Consider the following 20445-nt stretch of genomic DNA (forward strand, 5'->3'; position numbering starts at 1 on the left):
TAACGACTGACACTCGTCAGGGGCAGCGACATAAACCCCGGAGTTCCACGAAGATAGCAACGATGATTGGGCCATTTCCCCGGGTCAAGGACACAACGTGAACGGAAACGGATGGCCAATGGACGACCACAGTCTGTGCTGCGACATAAACAAGGGAGGGGGGGTTTCCATATGTGTGCCTAATGAGGATCGCGCCAACACATGTAAGCGGTGCCACATTGACCGATTGAAGCCTACCCTGTCGACGAAGACAAGGGATGGCTTGCCATCGACGAGTCAGTCCCTGCAGCGATAGTTCGGATGACAGAACGACCCCGGCCAACGCAACTTCGGGAGTCCGAGAATGATCCAGCCAGGTTCTCCAAAAGGGCATAATTTCGAGTGTTCTGGGTGTCCAACCCTGCGGTCATGTATCATTTTTTGGCTCAAGTGGACTGGGGGGAGGAAGCATTCTTTTCTTCATAACCGCGCTTGACCCTTACGAGCCCCAATTAAGGGTTGCAGTCATCGGCGAAATCAACGGGTTTTTTTCTTTCTTTTTCGTTTTTCTTCCACAAAACTTACGCATCAGTTATTACTACTGCTCTCTGCTATAACACCACGAGAAAAACACCATGAAGTTAAAAGCGTACAAAGTTTTCATAACCATTAAACAACCTTCACACAATGCTATACGGGGATTCTCTCGGTACACCATAACGAAGTATGTTGGCTCAACCGTTGAGTTTTCAAGCAGCTATGTGGATGACGTGACATTTTGCGGCATTTGGGTTCCCTACCAGCATGACTAGGACGACGCCACGATGCTGGCTTGTGGTTGGCAAGTCGTCTCACGGTCGCGATGCACTCGCTTTAAGCTGTTAACCTTGACCTTTATGAGCCCCACTGTGAAGCTGTTAGCAAGATCAAAGATGGGGCTTTCTCATGTTCTCATGACATCGTGCCACCCATGACTTGAACCCACACTGATCATCATATACACACACACGCATCCAAAGAGATTCTCAAACACTTTACAGGTGACACGGCTCAGGAGGGTGTCGATGGGAATGGAGCTCAACCGCCGTCATGGGGATGGACAGGGGGGGTAAGGAGGGTCTTTTGGGTTGAGCAAGTGTCGATCGAATCGCTCCTAGGTTTTTTATCGGTTTCTGCAATAACATACAAATTGGCCACCCCGGAGGCCCATGTGAGTCTTAAAGAGGTTCTCTCGACGTTGTCCTTTTTTTTTTCTGGGCCGCATTCTCATCTTCTCCTGTCTGTCATTTCCGCATATATTCTTTTTATGCAAGAGCCGATTCATTAGGCTTGCAAAGTAACATCTCTCGGTTCCCCCTCGACCCGGTAGTATGGACCCTGCGGCAGCCGAGGCTGCGGCGGCTGCTGCTGCGGCCGCCATGCGGTCGTTCACGATCGAGGCGTGGACGCTGTTGGCGGTTGGCATCCTCATCACCATGCTGAGGACCTACTCGAGGATTAGGTCCGTCGGCATTAGAGGTTTACAAGCCGATGACTATTTGGTCTGGGTCGGAGCCGTGTGTTCCCCCCACCCCCTGAAAGCATTTGCACAAGTCAAAAAGTCAACTGACACGATGACTCGCCGATAGATATTTTACGCTGTCGAGACTGCGCTCGCGCATTCCGTCGGGGCGATCGCGAAAGGCATGGCCAACAATGGCATGACGGATGAGCAACGAGCGGCGCTGTCACCGGATAGTGAAGAATATCGATTGAGGTAGAACACCAAGCGTGGTCGCCTGGTCTGCCGGACATGATTGCTGACCTGCTGTGGCAAAGGGTCGTTGGCTCCATCATCCAAATCTGTGGATGGTCCAGTTATTCCGTCTTGTTATGGGCGCTCAAAGCGTCGCTGTTGGTGTTTTACTTGCGGTTGACAGTAAGTCGTTGATGTTGGGAGGAGGTTATCATCGTAGCCCAACGCTGACTGTGAATAGGCAGGATTGGGCAGAGGTTACCAGCTTCGCATCTACTTCGGCTTCGGCTTCCTCGTCGTCAGCTGGATTGCCGTCGTCATGAACCTGTTCCTCGCCTGCCGCCCCTTTCACAAAAACTGGCAGATCTACCCCAACCCTGGCAGTAAGTATCTTACTTATCCCTTCGAACCCTGGCCAAAAAGGGGAGCAAAACTAACGAATTGATTGCCAGATGTCTGCCAGCCAGCTATTTCCAACCAAATCGTCTGGGTGTACCTGTCCTTCAACGTTTCAACCGACCTCTATCTGCTCTCTATACCGCTGCCGATGTTGTGGCAAGCCAAGCTCAGACCTGCCAAGAAATACGGTTTGCTTCTTTTGTTTAGCGGCGGGATCTTCGTCGTTGTCTGTGCCACTCTTCGATGCATACTCATCGTCACTGTAAGTCTTCAACCGTCTTAAGCCTTACACATATGAGAGCATCGTACTGAGACAACCTGCTTTAGGATCCTCAGAATGGCGCACAACTTGCTGGATCATGGGCCGTTAGAGAAACATTCGTCGCGGTCATCACCGCAAACCTCCCGATGGTTTTCTCCGTCGTCAAGAACTGGCTGGCGCCGGTGTTCGGCTCCATCATCACTTCACTGAGGTCGAGCCAGAAGCTCACCGAAGGGACGCCCAAAGAGATACGGACGTTCGGTGCCGGCAGCAACCAAAGCTGGCGGGGCCGCGGGCCTCCTTCAGCTTACCCGATCACCAACGTGACGTTCAGTGAGAGCGAAGAACGCATGGTGAACGAGTACAAAATGCAAGACCTGAAGCCTTGGGGTGACCCGCACGGGGAACCCGTCGATGTCGGTAGGTCCGATGGCGTGCAGAGAAGTCAAAGCAACCGGGGGAAAAACACGGATATCCGAAAAGACGTTGAAGTGGCCATCACCACCGAGTATGTACGCGATTCGGGCGACGAGTTACCGCAAGACTATGCCTACATCAAAGGAACGAAAAGGGCTTCTAGCCAGATCGTGAGTGAGAGTAAATAGTCAATCATTCAAAGAGGGGGGTCTTGTATTGAATAGTTATCAAAAAGCGCTATAGTGTCTCATTGACTCAATATCTAACATTTTGACCATCAAACTGGTTATGTGCGTGTTGCCGTAGGAAATGCAAACACTATTGGATACACTTGACATACGACTTGTCCTTGTACTTTCAGGCATTTTCCCTAGCATTATCTACTTGAATAGGCTGTGCCGCAGACTAAGCTTCTACGACAGCACCGTGTCTGCACTTGTAATACTCGACGGACGACCTAAAACCATTGGCTACTTGCGTGGCGGTTGACAGATGTGCATCCCAGAGGCCAGATTTTAGGACTAGTCAAAGACTGTTTTGTGCATTGGGGAAACGGGTGGAAACTTGCCTCCCGGCTTCATTTCACTGACATTTAGGAAACACGGAAGAGACAAGATTGTCGACACGGACAGAGATTGGTCAACCATGAGATGAGATATCCTAGGGTAGGCACTGCTAAAAAGGTCAATATCAAGATGTAATTTACCCGTCCAGAGTCTGAGACGTGATTGAAAACGTCTGATAAGAGACCCATCAAAACCTATTATGGCGGCTTTATAGTTGGCTTCATAGCCTGGAATCTGTGCCAATGTCCACAGGTCCTACCGGTAAAGAGCCCGATAGCAGGATATCACGCTCGCCCCATGAATTTGGCCAGGAGGGTTAAACCGAAACAGCAACCAAGGGGATGATAAACATGAAGATGATGAGCAGGACGATCCTGACCAGAAAGAGGATGAGCATTTCGACGATGATGAAGAACCAAGCGACCAAGAAGACTGCAAGTTCAACGACACCCGAGATTCTGAAGAGGGACACGAAGAATGCAGAGGCGAGGAGAGTGATGACCACAATGATGATGCAGGTGGTGTTTAGTTTCAGGCCTATCTTGGAGTTTCAGGCAATGGATGCTGGTTCACACTAGGCAGTGCGGAATATGCGTTCTCCAATACACCATGTTGAAATTGTCGTCTAAGTCTAAGTCTACAAAGTGTTGGCCACAACACCCATACGTTTTTTTACTGTGTTTCTTCATACCTGTGCGACCTGAAGAGGGGTCGCCTTGACTACTGCATACAATGGCGTGAGTTCACAAGGACCGACCTCAGTTTAGTTAATCTGGGTGCCTGGAACTAGGCATCAATCAATGAGCATGGCATGTGTGGCAGCCAACCCGTTTCCCCCCTTCTCTTTCGTCAGGGAGCTTGAAAAATATGTTCTTGGTCCACAGCAAAAGCCCATCTTTTTTTGTCGATGTTGTGAATGCAGCGTGTAAACACACATGTGCTGATGACCCTTGGAATCAGCTGCCTGGTTGCCTGGTGGACTGGTCTTAGGCAGCCGTCAACAATGTCAACAAAGACATTGTGGCTGGTTCTGGTGAGACGAAGGAGCCTCTACATAACTCATGATTTCCGTGAGTTTTTTTTGGAGAGACAATAAAAGAAGAGCTAGACAAGAGACAAGCATGTCACATCATCGATAATCATGGACGCTTATCACATCAAACACACTCCGTGGTACCAGGCCGCCGTCGAGGCCTTCAGCGCCAAGGCGGCGAAGCAGGACCTCGCCCATCCCAGTGACCCAAACACCGCTCCCAACCCCGACATGGTGGTCGCGGCTCGGCTGCGTCCAGTGTTGGAGGACGAAGTAGCCGCTGGTCTCATCCGGGGTGTTTTCCCCCGCAAGAGCGGAAACGGCGTCGTCGACATCCACCAGATCCGCAAGCACATCAAGCCGCTGGGTCCGCCAACACTGATGGTAAGCAACCGACAGGCAAACCCCCCTCCAACAAAGGGCCCGGCCCGGTCGTTACTCCATGGCGCGGGCGCTGATAGCTCTTCCAGTCTACGTCAGTCAGCATTGACCGGGCTTACGGCCCGGAAGACACCTCGGAGCACATCTACCAAGACTTGGTGCAGCCGCTGGTTCCCTGGGCATGGGGCGGCGGCGTGAGCACCTTGTTCGCCTACGGCCAGACGGGCTCCGGCAAGACCTTCACCGTCAGCGCCATCGAGAAGCTGGTTGCCCAGTCGCTCATGAGCGGAGACCTCGACGGAGAGCGCAAGGTGTATGCGTGCATCATTGAGTTGGCTGGCAAGTCCTCGTTCGGTACGCCCTATTAGAATTCACCCCCTGCTTCACATGCCAACGCGGGCTGGCTCACACGGGACCCCCCCCCCCTCGTAGATCTACTGAACAATCGAAAGCCCATCTCTATTTTGGAAGATTCCTTTGGCGTCACGCAGCTTGCCGGGGCCATGGAGTTCGAAGTGACCGAAGCCGCCGTTCTGCTGGACCTCATCGAACGAGCGGCAAGCTTTCGCCGCACCGCATCCACGATGAAGAACGACGAATCGTCCAGGTCTCACGCCATCTGCCGGATCCGCATCGAGAACCCATCCATGCCGACTGCCGATGACGGACTCTTATACCTCATCGACTTGGCCGGGTCCGAGGCCGCCCGGGATGTCGCCAACCACACCGCCGACCGCATGAAGGAGGCTCGCGAGATCAACACAAGCCTGTCGGTCCTGAAGGACTGCATCAGGGGCCGGGCGATGGTCGACGCGGCCTCGTTGACAGGGAAGCCCCAGAGGCCGACGCACATCCCCTTCCGCCAGAGCTCCCTCACCAAGATCCTCAAGCACGTGTTCGACCCCGTCGGCCAGCGCAGCTGCAAGACCGTGGTAGTGGCGTGTGTCAACCCCAGTCTCCCCGATGCTGGCGCAGGAAAGAACACGCTGAAGTATGCCGAGATGCTGCGCGTGCTGCTGCCCAAGACGAAACCACAGGCGTACGATCCCGAGATTCCCTCCACGTGGTCCAACGGACAACTGCAGAGTTGGATCAACAACAACGTAAGAAAGACGCGCGCTTCCTATGGTTTCAGAACACGGCTGACATCTCAATAGTCTGGAAGCCCGGCAATCTCGGGCGAGACCCTTGCTCCCTTCGAGACGGGCGGCCTCCTCCTCCGCCTGCCAACACCGGAGTTTCTCACCCGCTGTTTGAAAACCCCCGGCGTCACTCAGGACCAGGCTCGCGCATTCCATGCCAAGTTCTGGCGCCTGCATGTGGATTCACAAAAGTCCGGCGTGAAGAAGCCTGCGGCTACCACCGAAGTTGGGTCGTCTCCTCAGGAGCAGGGCGGTAGGAAGCCGACCATGAACCAGGATATGCTCTCGTCAAGCGTCGACCCCGACCCTCGGGCCGCCCTGGTGCCATTCAAAGACCGGATCCGCCCAGGGATGGTCGTACGCTGGACCCCACCCCCGACGTTCCCTCTGGGACTTCCCGGCATCAACATGGTTGTCGTGCTGAGCCCCCATTCGGCAGTCGGGCCCAACGTGCGGGATGTCAGCGGTGACTTGGTCAACGAGAAGAGCGAGTCCATCGGCGGGCAGCAGAAATATCTCTGCGCGATGGTTCTTCCGGGGTTCATGGCCGACTCGTACGAGCTGAGCATGTGGCGCCACGTCGTTGTCGACATTGATCAAATGGAGGCCGAAGTGCTCCTGGAGTATGATGCAGCCACGAGGTATTACTATATGACGGTTTAAAATAGATGAAAGTTCCAAGACCTATTGAAAAGCCAGCGGGTGCGAGAAAACAAAACCGAGCATGGTCTGGCGTCAAAGGGGATGACTCGTGAGCCTTTTCCAGAGACTGTTCAACTAGCATTAGAACAAGGATTGGTGCAGTTCGAAGACTTCCGAGGTCAGAGCTAGAAGGCGGATAAGGGATTACAAGCACCCACCAGAAGCACCCGCCATGGAAGCGTTGAAGCGCTCCGCATGTGGAAGACTTGCGTCGGCCAAATAGCAAAGAAGCCGGTGCTAGTCACAATCCGAACATGTACCCAGGAACACGATCTAGGAGCCGCTTCAACGACTTTATGAAGCCCCCTCTTTTACCGCGACCTGGGAGACCAAAGGGCCCATTTCATACCCCAGCTAGGTATATTATTCAACTGCGCAGCCAATTCTTTTCATAAAATAAAGAACAGCCAGTCGCTCTGTGTAAACCCAGAAAGAATGGTTCCGAGATGCGAGTGAGGTGATGATGGAACGATGCCGAAGGTCTATGCTCTATACAAATTGCTCCGCTGTGATGGGGTCCCAGGTATGCTTTGAACGCGAATCGTAGGTCAACACGCCGCTATATTGACGTTATCTATCACGGCCTAGCCTCTCCTCGTCGTCTTCCGTCAATTCATATGCGGGCCGGAAGCTGGCGCCGCTTTCTCCCTCTTTCTTCAGCTGGGGGTTGGGGTGGGTATCTTGCGTTCCGCCTAAACTCGTGTATCCCTTGTGTGGAGTGTCAGCCGTTGTCCTTGATTCTGAAAAAGAGCTCGCCTTACTTGATCATATAAGGGGCAATAGGGTATATCCAAATGCCGAATGAACTGGTCCCAAGTTAGCCACGACCTGTACCTCAGATTTCCTCCCTCCCCCCCTCTTTTTTTTTTTTTTTTGCTATGTCCATGTCTGCGGGTCGTCGTCCCCAAGGAGTGTTACTTACTGCCCAAATCTCGGCTGCAAGAGAAAGACGTTAGCCCCGGTTCAAAACGAAGGGGTTGGTTGTGAGGTTCCTGCATCTCGGGAGACACAGATGAACCCGAACAACAGACTGCCCAAGAGAGCGGAAAAGGGAGCTAGCGGCTTACCATAATGCCAGTCAATCACCGGGTGCACCCGCATAAAGTCAGGCCACCCGGAATCCGTGGGATCAAAATGTGTCAATTTCTCTCCGTGCGGGTCCGTCCTCCTCGTCCCGACAAAGATGGCTTTTACGTTTGGGCGGTCTTCCAGGTATGCGCCCAGTCCCTCTTTCATCGACATGAGGTATCGTTTCACGTCTAGGTAATACTGGGAACTGGTGGCCTCGACGAAGTCGTCTACTTCGGCAAATGGGTGTTTGGATACAATGTACACAGCTTGGAACTTGTCGGGGAAGGACGTCGTGCCGTTCGAGTCGTTCGTTTGGGAGGGTTTGGACGGCGAAGGGTATCGACGAGCGAGGCAGGCAAGTAGCATAATCAGTAGTACGAGGCCTGTCATCAGGGGGGGGGTTGATTAGCAATGCACAAGCTGTCATGACCTCGTCGCACGAGCTCCAAGATACACAGCTCCGATGCCGACAAGTCCTGAACTTGACCGGGTTTCGAGCATGGAAGCAGCAGGGAGCAATAAGGAGCAACACGGAAAAACATACAATCCTTTCCTCCATTATACGAGATCGAGATCTGTTCCAAGCTGTTGTGGCGCATCAGCGATCCATCCATCCATCCATATTCCAAGAGAAAGGGCCGACAGGGAACCGGGCGCACGCACCTGTACCTTGCCAAGGCCTCTTCCACGACGGCCATTGACACGCGCAGCTGGGCCTGAACATTGCGCAACACCTCCGTCTTCTGGTCCTCGGCCAGGAAGGCGTCGACCCTCTGCCGCAGCTCGTTGCACACGTCGTGGAAGCTCGGCGGGGACGGCTCGGAAGAGTGGGGTTTGGCGGGGTAGCCGTTGGCGGCCGCGGCGGCGTGGTCGCCGTTCCCGTGGGTCATTACGGACGGCTTCGTGTTCTTTTGGTGTACGTTCCAAGATCGTGTGGCAAGCGATCGAAGAAGCGTCGAGAAGGTAGGTAGGTAAGATGGTGGAGGAGGAGGAGGCAAAGGCGCAAGGAATGGGACGGAAGAGTGTCGATTCGGTGTCCTCTCGGCAGGCGGCGATATGGCGGGGACGTGCGGGCGAGAGATGCTCCCATTTTGCCAGCTTACTTAAGACGGATCCCTCGGCACATCACTGACCGCCTTCCGGGAGCAGCTTAGTACGGCACGTGAAGAAGCCCCATATAAGATATGGACAAGCGGACCGCCCCGCTGAAAGACCCCGAAAAAACCAAAGTGCGCCGAGGCCACATGTTCCCGGCTCGGCAACATTCTTCATTATCAATCACAATCGCGGTCTAAGTAGGCATCATCAGGCTCCACCTCAATCACGTTCCGGAATGCACGATTAAAGTAGCTGCCCATGCTGATACAACTGGACGGACACTCACAACGCCTGGCTGAGCCCGAAGTGCAAGAGGAACGCTCAAGTCAAACAACGCAGCTCAAGGCGATAGTGCTTCTTCGAGTCACTCCTCAACCGTCGACTCAGAAGCTGCTCGAGACCGAGGCAGAAGTCTGGCCGGACTGGCATAACACTGCGGCGGCGGGCTCAACGGCGTCGAAATCTCCACGTCTGCCGGCCCAAACTCTTCCGATCCATCGTCCGACCCCCCTGCCGTCAGCGCCGGGCTGATATCCAGTGTCGTTGTCACAATGTTGTCGCTGTACGACACGATTGACGGCGTCTTGGGCTCCGCCCTTGGGTCCATGCAAGGCTCGATGTCCACAAACATCGGGCTTGGGAGGCTCTGCTGACTTTGACTCCCAAATGTCCCTCCGTCGACCGGCTTTCGGGCGAGACGTGCCTCGCCGCTTGCCCCCGACGTCTGGCGGTCGTATTCACGCTGCGTTCGGGTCGATTTGGCAACGCGCATGAGAGGCCGAAGGGTCGGTATGCATGCGCAGATGACGGCGCAGCACAGCTCGATTTCGGACCACACCAGCGCCGGAATGACGTCCCAAGTCACGTCCCTTGTGAAGACGTGTGGCAGCGTCGACATTCTGACGACAGAGATGCATGTTGTTCTGCTCCATGCATTAGATTAGTAATGTTCGATCACATCAATAGCCTCCCCGTCCAGCATGCCTGAGAGATGAACTCACACAAACCCAAGCCCGAAACTAACAATCAGCGCGACCTTTTGCATCGGCTTAAGCCTCAGCTTGCTGAGCATGGGGATCGGCATGAGGAAGAGAATGATGTCCGTCACCAGATGCACGCAGGCGGTCGCCAGCCACCACGTCTCCTGGTCGTACCGCTCCCGCGCGAACGTGTCTCCCCTCCAGCTCGGGGCGCTGATGATGATGGACGAGACGACGACGGCGATGCCGAACATGCTGATGAAGCCCAGCATGATGTCGCAACACAGGACGAACTTTGGCAGGGCAAAGACCCGGCGGTATTGGAGGAGGAAGGCCATCTTGATCACGATGAAGGTGACCTGATAGCTCAAAGTCGCCGAGATAATCAACTGTTCTGAAGGTCAGCAATTTCCCCGCCCGCCCCAAAAAGGCCTCAACGTTTGATTCATACCCTACGACCCGCCTGCTGCACCTCTGTTGGAATCGTCCAGATGTGCTTCCCGAGGCCGACCGTTGTGCCTTTTGTTTTGCCGGGGTCAGCCAGCCAGCCAGCTCATGATGGAAAGACGGCATGGTCCATCGACTTACAGACACAGAACACGACGCCTGTGATCAGGGTCAGAATCTAAGCTCAGGTCAGGGTCATCCCGAGCAAGAGTTCAAGGTGGACTAGGAACAAAGTATACGTATGAGATAACGACCAGGGAATCGTCCGGTCCCCATTTCCTGATCACGGTGGCTCGTACGTAGAAGCGGAGTACCACGAACACGAGCGTGAGGGTTAGACACCCAGCGGTCACGCCGATGAGAAGCGGCGCTCTATCGTCGTTCCAGCCTGGCCGTGGTGGTTGCTCCATCATCGATATCGAGGTCGCGTGCATCGTGTCTCGTGGGAAGAGGAGTTCAGTACTGGCGACGACCACTGACCCAAGCAGAAGAGTGCGTTGGGTGTCGTAACGAACGTGTCCAGCAGGCCCGGCCAAAAGGCGCTGCCACGGGCAAACTGGAACGGGAATGTGAAGAGTATTATGACACGGGTTAAACTTCTGGAACATGCCCGATCTGGCGCTATCATACAGGAGTTACCCAAGTCCGGGCAACCCACCAAGACCGCTAAGGGGAGAGACATGTTGGAAGTCTGCCGGATGCGTCAACGCCATCGATCATTCCAGCCGCCACAATGTTCTCGAGCTGAAGGAACCACAGCGGCGGCGCCGCCATAACCGTCCATGGCGTCATTCCAGAGCTGGCAATGCCTTCGCGAGCAAAGGCAAGATGAATCTGCCTGTTTAGCATCCCCGTCCAAGTAGTCCGGCCAATAGGAGCTTTAGACACCGACAAATGCCTTATGACCAGGTTTCTTTCATGCGGGAGGAGGGAGGGGGGGGGCGGAGCTTCATTCCGCTCTAGCTCTAGCTGATTGCTGGACGGTCGATGAAGACTACCGGTAGAGAGGCTCCGCTAACAGCTAGTCAGCTGTCGATTGGCAACCTTCGAGACTACATGGACCTCGTCTCGTCTTGCCCTGAAGAAGCTTGGAGCCCTGCGCTGTCTCACATCGCGCCGCTCTGGCGGATTCAAAGAGAGGGGGATGTGCAACCCGATGACTCCGGGGCGAGATAGAGGCGCACACATGCAAAGAATCGGCAGTGGCGACAACGCACTACATGGATCCGATTCCCAGTGTTTGAGCTCAAGCTGACGGTGATTGGCTTTTTTTGGTTGATCTCCGATTTGAAAACGAACGCATCATATCTTCATCTATTTGATGGATTGTTCGCTTGATCCTCCTCCCTTAACTGACAGTCGGATAGGTGCTTCGATTGTAGAAACCGTCGTCACGCAAGCATGCAGGCACTCACTCTATAGAAGCTCCAAGCCAAAGGTCCCACGGTCGGGCTGGGCTTATTGTACTTGTATGATACCATCATCAAATCATTTACATAACGCACCGTAGGCTCCAACATACAATCCATGGTTTCCGGGGTCACAACCCCTCGCACGCTCTTACGCCGGGAACCTGGAGTTCAAAGCATTCCACTCAGCCTGCGTCAAGGGCGTGACGGAGCCATGCTTCAACCCCCTGGGAAACCCGGAAGTGCTCGAGCCCTGCCAGCTCGGCGACTGAATGTTGTTCGTCTGGAAAGGCACGTACTGCGTGTAGTCGTCGAGCAGGAGGTGGTACAGGCCGGGCGTCGTGTTATCGGCAAACGAGGCGGGTCCCTCGCGGGGGCTTTCGCTCCTGACGTACCCGGGGATGCGTCTCCACGTGCCAAAGATGCCGTTGGAGGTGACCTCTTGGTAGACCTGGTTGGTCGTCTCGTTCTTGAGGAAGCGAGCGTACGCCCCGGGCGTGCCGAGGTACTGGAACTCCTGGTCGATGAGCGGGGTGTCGGCGAGGGCAACGTAGTCCCGGGCAGGGCTGAAGGTGACGAAGTCCTTGGTCGCCGTGTAGCGGATCCGGTCGAGCGTCGCGGTCCCGGTGTGAGCCGTGTCGGTGGACCGGTAGTGTCGAGAGGCCCAGAAGACGTACCAGTGGCCCTTGGCATCATCCCAGACTGCGGAGGGGGCCCAGACCATGCCGGCAGTGTCCGCCTCGACGCTGTCGAATATTTTGGTCAGTCGGCCGGGCATACCCAAATTTGTTGAAGAAAGATGGAAACCCTCTCACACTCTCAATGAAGGGGCAGACCAGTCTACCAAGTTGGTCGACTTCCAAACCACGATGCCCCGGCTGCCGGTCCTGGTGGCCTTGTCCCAGTTGAAGCCTGCCGCGTTGATATCGAGATCTGATGAGCGGGTTTTAGTATTGCCCCTGCTTCGGTTCCACGCCCACGGAAACGGGGTCACGCTCACCCGTGGCGATGATGTACCACTCGGACCGCGAAGGGTTGGTCGTCAAGAAAACATCGCGGACGGCCTTGGTGCCGACGTTCGACGTGAGGACCGGCTGGCCCTTGTTCAGGAACTTGAAGCTCGAAGCGCTGTTGCCGTTTGACAGGTGGAATTGGACTTTCGGGTTCGCGTCGCTGAAGGTCGAGATGAGGTATCCGGCAAAGCTGGGAGTTTGGCGGGCTACAGGGTTGCCAACCACAAGGGCGGCCGCCGAAGCGACTGCGGTGAGGATGGAGAGCACACGCATTGTTGATGTTTTGATACGATTCAGCCAGATCGGTCCGCGTAACAGCCCCTTTCGTGTTGATTTCCACAAGCCATGTTAGAACCCATCCATAGATGCTGTCGATGTAGATATATACATATAAAGTCGGGAGGGTTGATGAGGTCAGAGCGAGCAACCTGGAGGTTTGTCGTGGGGCTCGTGCTGAAGTCTTCAAAGTAACGGAAACCCATCAAGCTAGAGGGGGGGGGGAGGTGAGTGTTCATTTACAGTCCAACTCTCTATGGCGCGGCTAGTCGTCTAGCTCCGAATCGGGGTAGTGTCTCGCCGAGGTTCCTCGCGATGCGGGGACCTTCAACCCCACAGACGGCGCAATCGAGTCCGTCAACAGGATTAGCGCATGAGGGAAGACCAGGTTTTTGTCATGGTTTACCCCATGGGAGGGGGACCACCTCTTCTGCGGGGTGTGGGGAGGAGCTCCTGGAGACTGAGGAGGTCCGCCAGTTGCTTGTCATTGTCGTTCTCGTTGTTGTCAAGCTTGTGCCATCCCCCTTGCCATGATGCCATCAACGATCATGTGCTGGTTGCCGGATACACCCGCGTTGCTACGATCATCACATGGCATCGGAGTACCGATTTGGTTTTAAGCGCCAATAGTTTCAAAAAGAGACGGGGGGGGGGGGGTTGATCTGTGTTCCTTAGCACCCATGTAGACTTGCGTTGATTCTCTCCACCCACACACGTTGGCAAGCATCTGAGGTCGTTTTGAACCCGCCCAATCACGTACGGCTGAGCAACCAGTTGCGGAAAGGAGGGATGAGATGGACACGGTTGGCGCGTTTAACGAGATGCTCGGTTTCTCCTTCTTGGGACACATATCAGGCTTGTTGTCTGCAGCGTCCGTCGTTACCTCGATTCTCTCGAGAAGTCTAGCCGTCGGGAAAACTTTGCTGGATGGGTTAACTGATAACACCGAGATTAACGGCGTCGTCGATGCTACTCTCGGATGGGACCTTGGCCTTATGACATTACGTTTGTTTGGGAGCATCTATTGGTATCTGCACACAAACGTAACTCGCGCGCTAGATCAAGACTGTAGGACAACCTGACGACTTGATACATGAAGGGAAAGAACCGGCGATTGACCAGCGTCTCCTACGACGGAATACATATGTCTCCCTTGATAACCAAGCTTTGTAGGCCCCGTCCCGTGGTGCTCTCGAGCGGCGCAACGAAAGCCATCTGGCTCCAGCTAAACAGGGTGTTCCGTCCGCCATAGACAAAAACCTCGAACCTCCCCGCGAACTGCCCGTTGACCCACGCCACGCTTCCGTGCAACTCATCCGTCGCGATGGTGATATTCGCCGGGAGACTACTCGGTATCTTCACCGCCTCGTGTGACGAGGTAGAAACGTTCGCCCAGATCCGTCCCGGGTGGCCTGGGTCGAGCTCCAGTGCGTCCTGCTCACTCACAGCCCGCAGCGGGTATGGCCAGCCGTCGGCACCGAAGGTCAAGCCCCCATCACCGTCCAGGGACAGTGTGCTGTCCGGCCCAGTAAGTGTAAAGGGCCCCGTGACAGAGAGTGTCAGGGTATAGTTCATCCCCTTGCTCCCGTGGCCCAGATGTACCGTCTCCGGGTCATCGGCACCGCGGGCCCATGAGAACAGAGGTGACGAAGAGCTGGCGGAAGGTAAAATGCGGTCGAGGTTCTGCCCCGGCGCGAGAGGGGAGAAGAAGTCGATGCTGGGGGCGGCGTCATCCGCCACGAGCTCCGGTCCCCGGCTGCCGCGCCACGCGCGGGCTCCGGTAAGCGCTATACCCCGGCGCATCGCGTAGTATGCTTCGAGCTGAGTCGAGGCGTCGGGGCCGTTGTCATTCCAGGCGGCCATGATGGCGCCTTTGTTCGAACGAGATCCATCAGGCACCTGCATGGTCTTGTTGAAAGGGTTGAAGTCGGCCGGCGTCCACTGCCACCCGGGCTCACCGGCGAAGTTGAGCACGCGGCTCTCGTTGAAGTGCTGCGGGTACCTTGCAGGGAGAATGGGCATGTGGTCGTTTTTGAGAGACATGTACGCCCACCAGTCTTCTGAGTTGATGATATCATATCCGGCGTTGGCCAGGAGTACCGGGTCCGACTGGCCGTACTGCCAGTGCTGGATGACGACATCCTTGGAGATGGTGACATTCTCCGAGGGCTCATCCGTGCCCCATATCCTGATCCGCTTCCCGCTGGTGGACTTGATGTAATCCGACATCTCGTTGACGAAACCGATGTACACATCCGCCAGCGTTGGGTCGTACTCGTCCGCGCCAACGTGTACTTCCCTCGTCTCAAACCAGGGCAGAAACTCGGACCATATGCGCTTGACCGTCGGGATTGCCTCCGGATGGGAGAGGTTCAGGAGATCCCGCTTCGCCAGAGAAAGCTCGGGTTTCCACTTGGTGAGGTACAGGCAGTGACCAGGGGCTTCGATCTCGGGAATGACGGTCACGCCCCTTGCCGCGCAATGGCTCTGTACACTGGCAAAGTCCTCGCGGGACAGCGTCTCGTTCTCGCGGCCGTGCAGGATCGGCAGCAGGGACTCGTCTTCCGGCCGTAGCGAGAAGTGCGAGTAGACATCCTGCCAGGACTCGTTCCGCCCGCGGTTGAGTGGGTAGTTGTCGCTCAGGTGGTAGTGGAACTCGCTCATCTTGAAGAACGACGCGTAGCTGCACAGCTCCTTGAGGAACGTTGGCGCGTACCATTTTCGGCCGGCGTCGAGCATGTATCCTCGTGTGGCGAAACCCGGCGCATCAACGGTGCGTCCCACGGGCAAAGAGAGAGTTCCGTTCTGCAAAAGCAAGAGCTGAAGCAACGTCCTGGTCCCCCACCACATGCCGCGGGCGCCCGTTCCGCCGATAAAGACGCTGGCGGATGAAACCTCGAGTTCGTATCCTTCAGACGTCGGGTTGCCATTCTCATACGTGATGGGGGAGGCGTTCCCGGTGAAGCCTCCGAGTAAGATGCCGCTGGCGTTGGCAGCATTTGGCAGACGGTCGACGCGCTGCAAAGTCCAGTTGACGCCCGTGAGCTGGCTGATGTCTTCCTGGAAGAGGGTGGCAAACTCGTAACCGCTGGGTGGTATCAAAGTCGAACCATCCGTGTCGGCTTTGGAGGCGAAGCTCCTATCGATGTAGATGGTCTTTGAGCTCGAGGCAACTTGCCAGGCGACTTTCGCCGGCGCTTCTGACGATTGGAGAGTTGGCGGGAGGAGTTGGAGCCCCAACGCCAGAGCCGGAGCGACAAGGACCGTCACGATGAGGTTGAAAGCCATGTGATACGATGCTTCGCCTTTCATTTACCATAACCGACGCGATTGAAGTGCTTTTGACATGAGGCTCCCGCTGCGACAATTGATTGCTACTTATGCTGGCAGAATCCAACCCTTGTCTGACTGTCCGTCCCCTCATCCCATCTCGTAGACAGATAGATCAGCATAGATAAAGTACAATACCCCGCACACCGGGACCCGAATGTAACGATGTAAATGATGCTAGAGTAACGTAACCGTGCTGATGGGTATTGCTTTTTGCAAACACAGCCGGGACCCCAAGGGAAGATGTCAAGTTGAGTTGTTCTTATATAGAGGGCAACTGTGTGTGCTGGTGGAAGATCCCTCCCCTGTTCATGCTCGCAGCTAAGAAAATGGCCTGCGCTTCGTGTCACCGTCTTGATAGACACGATGGAGATAGTGAGGATGATTAAACAGGCAGACATGCTTGATATCGAGCAAATACGTAAAAGCTAATAGCTGTGTGATCTCTTAGATGAAGTATGACGACTCTTTCCCGACATGACTTTCCGAGAAGACCGCAATATCGGTGAGAGAGCAATCGGAGGGATTGGTTCAAGAGTGGTTGGTCAAGATCATGACGTGATAGTGCAACCTGCCTCCAGCGCTATTGGCCAACTCCTGGGTCGAGAATGGTACCTTGCACTCAACACAACCAGGGGTGCCCCGGATCACTTACACGGCTCTGCATACAACAGGATGTTGGTAATCGAGTTGCCATTATCAGGTTTCGTCTACAGTGAGTCAGTGAGTTCAATTGTTTCTCCCTCCGCTCTTGACGCCGGTAACTGCATTTCAAACGTCCTGTAGGGTAAGGTATCGACTCCTCAACCCCACCTGTACATGTGCTGTGTTGTCCCAAACATTGCTTGCGGCCGCATTGTAACCGACTTTTGTCATCTTTCATGGAATAACTGAACAGATAGCCTCTCAATGGGTCCCAAGAACAAGCTATTACGGGTCAGGCCACGTATACTATGGGAACGATCCAACAACGTAACTGCCCAGTAGCCCTGCGACAATTTGTAAATTCGGCCGCTTGTCAATTGGTCCAGAAAGACGGCACAGGAGTTGATAGGGTTCATCCATAGCATTCGAGATGTAATGAAGACCATAAGGCTGGGTAGTGAAGAAGTAACAAAGGTTGATCCTTCCAAGATTTTTAACCTAAGTACCGAGCCAAGTCGAAATAAACCCAAAATCGTTCAAGTGCTATGAACATGTGGCTTATGCAATCCAAAATAGCACACGAAGCGATTGTGTTTCACTTGACCAGGAGAAGACCTTATTGTGTCTTGAGAATTGTAACCCTTTCGACGTTCCGCCGTCGACATGTGCGATTCTTCCCAGATTGGACGTGGCTACACTCCCAGTGAGCCATGACCCCTCCTGCTTCCTCGCAGAATTACTGCAACTTCAGCTGCCAGGTGCAGTAACCTAGGGGCAGTAAGCGATGAGGCAGTTGATGGTGCAGGCAAAGCCCGGAGCGAGCGGGCTGCAGTTCCTGCGACAGATGTCGTAGGAGTCACGGTTCTTGCAATCCGCCTGTTGAGCAACTATTTGGGGACCACTGTTAGTTTTGATACCAAAATGTACAATCATTTTGTACGCAATGATAGGATGATAGGAGTGTTGCCCACCGAGAACTGCACCAGCCTGCTCCAAAGCAGAGGCGCTTGCAGGAGCTGCGGCTGCTGTGACAGCGAGGGCAGCGAGGGTAGCGAAAACGGCGGTGAAACGCATAGTGACTGTAAGGGTTCGATGATTTTCTAGGGGAGGTTCTGTGTATGGTTCTCGTAGCTTGATGAGAGAGTATGAGTTGCTTGGTCTGTAGGGAGAACTGAAGGCAGCAGAAGACTGGTTTATATACCTCTCAAGGTCCTTGCAAGTGCAGTCTCTCATTCGTAATTAGACGTGGACATCCCGATGTAGAAACACGGCTCGAACGGCTACGCGAAGGATCATGAAAAGGAACCCAACCTCATCCTTCCTTGGCTCGCCCAAGGATCATGGAAAAAAAGATCCCAACCTCATACCTCGTCGGCTCCGGGACACCGAAAGTAAGGGATACATCATGGTGTCTACGCCGGAGAGTGGTGTACAAGCGCAAGCGTGGTGGCGATTGGCCAACTTTGATAGCCGAGTTACTGCAGTGCAAAGGGATCACTGAGATTCCCCGCTCTGATATGTATTGAACCCTGTCACATTCCTTTTCATCGTGCTCAGGAAATGCGTGGGCGTCTCTGAGAACCTGCCTAAGTAGACTTAGCTCTTACTTTCTGACGTTTATACTCTTTGACTGCAGCGCAACTGAAGCGCGGCGCCTCCCTCCTGTTTTCTGCTTAGTACAGCGAAGGAGCCTTGAACCCAGTTTGCCCAGAAGGCCAGGATCTTTAATCCTGGCATCTTTCCTTGGGAGGATTTAGGCGGGAAGGTTGACGATCTAGTTTGTACACAAGGTAGAGAATCCATGAATGTTGCAATCAGCAGGTCTCGAGTAATACTACCTAGCTAGCTGAGCTGAGCTGCAACAGTTTTGAAAGCGGTGCAGTTGATCTTAACTTCAAGACGCAACCGTAGCCTCGATCAAGTTGAGTACATACAGAGAAATGCATCGGCCATTTACCTAAGGCTATTCAGTATGGTCTCCCCCACCCCCAGCGAACGCTATACGAGGGGTCATCGTACGAGTTGCCATACGAAGGATCGTTGCCCAAGACTGCACGCTCCTTTGGAGAACTAAAAGCTTTGCGTGATTGGACGGGGCCGCGTGTGCAGTAGGTTATCAAATCCAAAGCTGGTTGAAGCGGCCCAATAACCGGCTTGGCTGCATTCGGCTACAGGCGGCCAAAGAGCAAGTCGCTCGTATCCTGCTACAAAACCAAGTCTAAGCTGTCTTTTCCGCGATACTGCTGCAGCCGGAAGGCTTTATATTGGGGCTTTGGTTTTACCGATGGCGTCGATGGCGGAGGCGTTATAATCGGGCCGTCCGCGAGCTCACTTCTCCCTCTGGTGCCGGCAAACTCTTCCAAGTCTCACGGCAAGGTTGTTCGCTTGAATTAGAAAGGTCCGTCTACCATGAAAGGCACAGGTGATGGATGCTCCATGGCTGTGGGTGAACCCGGTGTGAGGTAGAGGGCCTGATCCCATACTGAACTCGAGGCAAATTGTAGAATATGTAGTCGAACCAGGACGGAGAAAGTTTTGCATTCTTTTCTCTGCCCTATAAGCAAAGTAGATCGCACATTTACGCAAGTCCGGCCAAACTCCAGCTGCGTTGAAGTCACTCCCGAATACCTGACAGGCTGGTCTTCCACATTGAAACTGGTTGGCAGTGCACCCGGCTCGGTATCCATCATATCAAATTCGACCAGCGGGCAAGAATAATAGCGTAACCGAGACCTCATTGCGCACTTTCTGATAGTGTTGCGCCCCTTCAGTCCGCAGGCGTCCAGCCGGCACCCCGCCAGCCTGCCATTTCCCCGTGTTCGTCGCTCGGATCAGCTGCACGACGCAGCTGATCTCGCCGTAGAGGTGGGCGAATCACCGAGTGCGACTAGGGCCGCAAAGCGAAGCGTCAGCCTATTACTTTTCAACTCGACAGTTGTTGCAAAACTTACCACATGCGAACAATCCATGACCCATCCAATATCCGACAGAAGTTTGTGAATACAGGGACTCAGTAATGACCAAGTGGTCTCAGTTCTCATTGGTTCTTAACAACAGCGCAGAATCCATTGATCGTGTAGACGGACCAACCCGGGACCCGCTTGGTTTCTTGTATCTGGTCGTTTTGGGCCAGTTGCATGCTGGCGACCGGCTGAAGGGTTGATTGTGAAAGGTTGAGTTGCTTGTACTGATTGGTCTGAGCGGAAAGGGGCTCTCCATGTTTCTTCCGCAGGCGGGAAACGAATTCCGAAAGTTTAGTCATATTGGTGATGGGGGGGGGGGGGGGGGGGGTGGGTTTGAGGATCTTAAGGTTCATCAAGTTGTCTCGTTTGGCGACAAGAAGCTGCCGAATGAACTGACCGTGAGGAGTTATTATATAGCCGCATGGTGAACGACACCTGCAGTTGAGCACTCGGCGACCGTCACATGATCACCATGTGTGTGATCCTTTGCCACCGACATTCCGCGACGGGACGGCCTAAACGAGTCAAGTCTAAGGGAATCAAAGTTGATGAGATCGAGGCAGGATGAAACACACAGCTTTGCTGGTCTGAGATTGA

At 54.4% G+C, this 20445-nt stretch overlaps 7 protein-coding genes across 7 annotated transcripts; 2 read left to right on the forward strand and 5 right to left on the reverse strand.

The window, feature by feature from the left end:
• Positions 1-1349: 1349 nt before the first annotated feature.
• CH63R_10944 (Kinesin-like protein) lies at positions 1350-2980 on the forward strand (the record flags this gene model as incomplete). The annotated part of the gene is made up of 6 exons (XM_018305918.1): positions 1350-1535; positions 1608-1735; positions 1798-1897; positions 1956-2097; positions 2167-2375; positions 2441-2980. 6 exons carry the CDS (start codon positions 1350-1352, stop codon positions 2978-2980), a joined length of 1305 nt encoding a protein of 434 aa, XP_018155342.1.
• A 1519-nt stretch (positions 2981-4499) lies between these two features.
• On the forward strand, positions 4500-6577 carry CH63R_10945 (Kinesin-like protein; the record flags this gene model as incomplete). Its single annotated transcript, XM_018305919.1, has 4 exons — positions 4500-4775; positions 4862-5126; positions 5205-5875; positions 5930-6577. The coding sequence occupies 4 exons, from the start codon at positions 4500-4502 to the stop codon at positions 6575-6577; spliced, it is 1860 nt and encodes a 619-aa protein (XP_018155343.1).
• Positions 6578-7186: 609 nt separating this feature from the next.
• CH63R_10946 (phosphoadenosine phosphosulfate reductase) lies at positions 7187-8577 on the reverse strand (the record flags this gene model as incomplete). The annotated part of the gene is made up of 4 exons (XM_018305920.1): positions 7187-7324; positions 7539-7552; positions 7684-8070; positions 8232-8577. The coding sequence occupies 4 exons, from the start codon at positions 8575-8577 to the stop codon at positions 7187-7189; spliced, it is 885 nt and encodes a 294-aa protein (XP_018155344.1).
• Positions 8578-9149: 572 nt separating this feature from the next.
• CH63R_10947 (Integral membrane protein) lies at positions 9150-10820 on the reverse strand (the record flags this gene model as incomplete). Its single annotated transcript, XM_018305921.1, has 6 exons — positions 9150-9708; positions 9787-9849; positions 9940-10154; positions 10217-10317; positions 10354-10390; positions 10452-10820. 6 exons carry the CDS (start codon positions 10818-10820, stop codon positions 9150-9152), a joined length of 1344 nt encoding a protein of 447 aa, XP_018155345.1.
• Positions 10821-11772: 952 nt separating this feature from the next.
• CH63R_10948 (Glycoside hydrolase family 43) lies at positions 11773-12907 on the reverse strand (the record flags this gene model as incomplete). The annotated part of the gene is made up of 3 exons (XM_018305922.1): positions 11773-12367; positions 12437-12554; positions 12622-12907. The coding sequence occupies 3 exons, from the start codon at positions 12905-12907 to the stop codon at positions 11773-11775; spliced, it is 999 nt and encodes a 332-aa protein (XP_018155346.1).
• A 1131-nt stretch (positions 12908-14038) lies between these two features.
• CH63R_10949 (Glycosyl hydrolase family 20) lies at positions 14039-16198 on the reverse strand (the record flags this gene model as incomplete). Its single annotated transcript, XM_018305923.1, has 1 exon — positions 14039-16198. One exon carries the CDS (start codon positions 16196-16198, stop codon positions 14039-14041), a length of 2160 nt encoding a protein of 719 aa, XP_018155347.1.
• Positions 16199-17653: 1455 nt separating this feature from the next.
• Positions 17654-17959, reverse strand: CH63R_10950 (uncharacterized protein; the record flags this gene model as incomplete). The annotated part of the gene is made up of 1 exon (XM_018305924.1): positions 17654-17959. The coding sequence occupies one exon, from the start codon at positions 17957-17959 to the stop codon at positions 17654-17656; it is 306 nt and encodes a 101-aa protein (XP_018155348.1).
• Between the last annotated feature and the right edge of the window lie 2486 nt (positions 17960-20445).

This window comes from Colletotrichum higginsianum, assembly GCF_001672515.1.
Source record: "Colletotrichum higginsianum IMI 349063 chromosome 7 map unlocalized unitig_7, whole genome shotgun sequence".
Classification (NCBI taxonomy): Eukaryota; Fungi; Ascomycota; class Sordariomycetes; order Glomerellales; family Glomerellaceae; genus Colletotrichum; species Colletotrichum higginsianum.